This window comes from Penaeus japonicus, unplaced genomic scaffold (genome assembly GCF_977035675.1).
Source record: "Penaeus japonicus unplaced genomic scaffold, GWHDUDI00000001_assembly GWHDUDI00000018, whole genome shotgun sequence".
In the NCBI taxonomy this organism is placed as follows: Eukaryota; Metazoa; Arthropoda; class Malacostraca; order Decapoda; family Penaeidae; genus Penaeus; species Penaeus japonicus.
This window is the reverse complement of record NW_028234420.1, coordinates 33,974,799-33,979,798: the sequence shown is the minus strand read 5'-3', so window position 1 is coordinate 33,979,798 and position 5,000 is coordinate 33,974,799. Positions and strand designations below refer to the sequence as shown.

Below are 5,000 nucleotides of genomic sequence, written 5' to 3'. Positions count from 1 at the left end.
GGCGTACCTACCTCCTTGCATGGACCCGTCTTGATGGGCACATTAGGAACACGAATGAGTAAGAAAAGGGACGAAAGAATGGGGAAGGGAACACTCATAAGGAAGAAAGGAGTAATAGTGATTTTGATGATGGCGACGTTATTGCTTCTTGTGCAGATAAACTGTTGATATGACTAAAAAGAGGATAATAATGCTCATGTTAATAAAAAATAAATAAAAATATCAATGATGATAGTAATAATGATGATATTAATAATCATACCAACAATGACATCAATAACACAAAAATGATAATGATAATAATGATACTGATATTAAAAAGCAAAAAATACAATATCATTATAAGATACAATATGAATATAATATCAATTTTGAGTATTCATGCGTATATCTATCTGCCTATATATACACACATGTGTGTATATATACATATATATATATGTGTGTGTGTGTGTGTGTGTGTGTATGTATACAAACATAAATATGTATCTATTTAAGAAAGAAAGAAAAAAATATATATATATACACACATACATATATTTGTGTGCGTGTGTGTGTGTGTGTGTGTGTGTGTGTGCGCGTGCATGCATGCAAATCACCTTGGAGGTCCCAAGGCCAGGCAAGCAAAAGCGTGAACAAAGGGGAACCGTCTTGGCACCGAATAGAAGCTCACCAATGAACACCTTGCTGAGGTCCTTGACTGCCTGGGAGTGTTGCTTGTTAAAGGCGAAGAAAGGGATTCCCTCGGGGATGGACAGCGCGGAGCCGAGTTTCGCCTTCAACTCAGGGTCGAGCACGGTGACCGCCGTGCCGGTTTCAGGACTCAGTTCTAAGGGGGGCTGGAAGAGAATAGTGATGAAGATGAAGTATGAATTAATAATGTTGGTGGTAACGATGATGATGCTGATAATAGGGATGATGATCATTTGATGATGGTGATGACAATGATCCCTATTAGTATTATTATTATTATCAGCAGCAGTATTATCATTATTATTATCATCAATTAGATATCAGATATTTATATATAAACAATTACCCAATACTGTATATATAGTATTATCAAAATTAATATCACCAAACATTATAAAATATCAGTTATTGAAGATCAAAATATTCATAAATACACAACAATAGCACATAACAACAACAAAAACAATAGTAATGATAATGATGATGATAATGACAATAGCACTAATACCAAGACCAATGCCTTGAACGGTAGGCACAGGGCCAGCGATGACTCACCAGCTGAATGCCAAGGCGGTCGGCGAGTGTGGATGTGCTTTCGTATGGGAGGTAGAAGAGCTGTCTGAGCCTGGGTTCGGAAGGGAAGGCATACTTAAGAGAAGGCTAGATGGGTTGCTGTGGATTCAAGGCATTTGCATTTTCGAAGATCACGTTTATGGATTTCTCTAAATCGTCGCCACATACACACGATGGCGCTAACTAATGCGCAACTCTTACGGACTTTTTAAGTTTTAAATCAAAACACACGAACATACATACATACATATATATGTATATATATATATATATATATATATATATATATATATATATATATATATATGTATATATGTATATATATATATATATATATATATATATATATATGTATGTATGTATGTATATATATATATAAAATATATAATATATATATAATATATATATATATATATATATATATATAAGTTTTAAATCAAAACACACGAACATACATACATACATATATATGTATATATATATATATATATATATATATATATATATATATATATATATATATATATATATATATATATATATATATATATATATATATATATATGTATATATATATATATATATATATATATATATATATATATATGTATGTATGTATGTATATATATATAAAAATATATATATATATATGTTATATATATATATATATATATATATATATATATATATATATATATATATATATATATAATACACACACGCCCGCGCGTGTACTTCCTGTACAGTTTCCGCTGCATAAACCTGCATTAAAGACTTACTCCTCGTCCATACTTGGCCAAATATCTGAAAAAAGAAAAATACATATTAAATCTTTATCCTTTCTACATCTGGATTAATTGTGAAAGCATTAAGAGGCGACATGAGAGCAAACACAATAACAACAGAGAACAAAATGAAAAGACATTCGCCATTGCTTTCTAAGTAAGTCTAGTAAGTGTTGATGATGTAATTTGGAAAATATTAGGCGCATTTTGTTACTCTTCGTTCAATACCGTCTATCTGTTTGGTACTACTACACTTTGCAATAATCATGTCCAAAGAAAACAAACAAACTATAATAACCATTAATGGCAATTTCGACTTTTTCATGAGTATTAGATATATGCCTAGTATTCATATGATCAGTTTAGCATTTGTTTATCTAGTTCATATCTAATAATGATAGGACACACCCAGGTACAATGGAGAAAACCAACAAGGTTTATTACCATGGACATGAATCCTTCTGGCAGGGGGGGGGGGGTATGTATCCCGTCAAGGAGAGGCGGGGGTAAAGGGGGGGGGGGCGCAAGGGTGCTAGTATAATAATCCTCCTTCTTGAACTGAATTCTGATCTCATTTTCTCCTTCGCGATGCGTAAGTTTAACATTCACAAGAAGGAAAAGGGAAATCGATATATATAGATTTTAAAAATTGTTTTCAAAGTAAAAAAAAAAAGTAAAATTATCACTACGATGGTAATCCTTCTTCGCTGCTATGTTGAGCATGATTAACCTTAAGCTTTTGAAGAAAATATGTATAATATAGATGATAAATGTGAACAGAGAATACACTAGTATTGGGAAGCATCTCTCAGTCAGGATCAGGACTCACCCTCTGTGCTGGAACTGAAGATGCCACTGGTCAGGAAGACCTGAAAGAATGCAGTGCAACATCATTAAGACGATTGCAATAGCGCAACGAAGACACGACCCTCTTCCATGAGTCATTATCGGTCACCCAATCTCCTTGGATGGCAACACTGAATCAAACGTGTCTAGCAGGCTTCAAATATTTTTTTTTTTTTTTTTTATGTAGATAAAAACAGTCAAGGTTAGAATATCTTGGTTTCTCAGATAGCGTGCTTAGGACTAGCCGAAAAGAATCTGGCTCCTGATAAGGGCAAGGAGAAACAAGGAGAAAGAAATATAGATAGATAGATAGATAAGTGATGAATAAATATATATAGATAGATATGTAGATAGATTGTTAGCAAAAAAGAGATTCAAGGTAATAGCAAGAGGGAGAAAGAGAAAGAGACAGGTAAAGGGTGAGTCAAGGTAAGAAAGAGTGAGTGAATGAGTCAAGGAGAGAGCGAGAGAAAGAGAGAGATAGAAATAGAGGATAAGTCAAAGTAAAAAAGAGAGATAAAGAAAGAAACAGAAAAACGTTATTGAGCCTTATGATCCAGAGATATCTAATGAGATACGAAGGTCATGGAGGTACTTCAGAAAGATAAAACATAAATTACTGCAGGTCTGATAGTAACCAAGAAAAAGGAAAACATTTTCAGGAAGATCAGATAAACGTATTGATAACACTCATGAACCCCTCAAAGTTTTAGTCTTGCATACAATTTTAAACCACGTTAATCTACATATTTTATCATAACAATAATAATGATAAAAATAAAAACGACAATAAGAGTAATAACAATAATAATGATGATTATGATAACAGGGATGATAATAATATTAATGATAATGAGGACATGCTATAATTTTGCTTGCAATATTAGTAATAGTTGCAGCAGAGTAGCAGTAGGAATGTGTTAGTGGTAGTTGTTGATGCTTTGGTTGTTGTTTTTAGTAGAAAGTTATGATGGTATTACACAAATGCTGAAATTACCAACATTATAGTACTAATCATTAATACAAGGGATACCATCGAGTAGAGGATAGGAAAACACACATTCATTATAATAATGATAAAAAAAAAAACGAAAAAGAGACACACGTGGATAAAGACAATTAAAGCAAACAAAAAACAAGAGGGTCCCCTACATACATACTGAGAACCTACTTATCATGCTCTATATACAGCATACTCACCAGTGTCATCAGGTGGAACTTCAGCATTGTCAACCTGGAAAGAATTTAATACTGCAGCATTGATGCTCTATTGAACATTGGTGGCCAAATCTAACCCTTTTTATATTTTATTATGTATAACTAGCATACACAAGGTTGCCTGCATACTGAAGAATATGTTTATCTAATAAAATACGTTCTTCTAGGTCTATAGAGCGTAATTTGGCCTGGTAGACTATACACCAAATAAATGAGAAAATGCTGTTTGCAATGTCGATTAAAAAACGTTTTGTCATGAAAAATAAACTACCTTTATTTAATGAACGATTTATGGGCTTTGAATAAATACAGCTAATATAATAAGACCAAGGTTTATAATGGTGAAAGGGACGCCCAGAGATGACGCAAAGGGTGCAATGCAAAGAAAACTATGTCGACTGGAACTAAACACAAATTTAATATCTGGCCCTCACGGTCCCTCTGATGCCTATTTTCTAATCCCAGGTTAATGACCTTAGAAGACCTAAGCGAAGAGTAGAGGCCACTCGCGGAAATGACGGTGTCAGAGTGGAAACGTAAATGGAAATCAAAGTACTATCACATGAAAAAGTTGAGGGAAAATACGTTTAGCAGATAAGTAGAGGTTTACGGTTTAATAGGTTACATACCCCTTTATCCATCTCTCAAACAATAATAATGAAAAACATAAAAACGACAATAAGAAGTAAAAACAAAATAAAGAAGATTATGATAACCGGTAACAAAATAATAATAATGTTAATGAGGACATATGCTTATAATTTTGCTTGCAATAATAGTAATAGTTTGCAGCAGTGGTAGCAGTAGGAATGTTATAGTGAATTGTATGTTGCGTGTTTGTAGTTTTTTGTTGAAGTAATGATGGTAATTACACAAAGCTGACAA

The 5,000-nt window shown here is 32.9% G+C and overlaps 1 protein-coding gene across 1 annotated transcript in view; it reads right to left on the bottom strand.

Annotated features, from left to right (window-relative positions):
• The window catches only part of LOC122263355 (hemocyanin F chain), a 20,123-nt gene that overhangs the window by 10,914 nt on the left and 4,209 nt on the right, over positions 1 to 5,000 (bottom strand). The window contains exons 2-6 of the mRNA XM_086546904.1: positions 4,098 to 4,131; positions 2,881 to 2,920; positions 2,046 to 2,070; positions 1,249 to 1,318; positions 674 to 839 (exon numbers count right to left, since the gene is read on the bottom strand). Coding sequence (XP_086403030.1) covers positions 674 to 839; positions 1,249 to 1,318; positions 2,046 to 2,070; positions 2,881 to 2,920; positions 4,098 to 4,124 — 328 coding nt within the window. The 5' untranslated portion in view covers positions 4,125 to 4,131. The remainder of the gene's footprint in view (positions 1 to 673; positions 840 to 1,248; positions 1,319 to 2,045; positions 2,071 to 2,880; positions 2,921 to 4,097; positions 4,132 to 5,000) is intronic.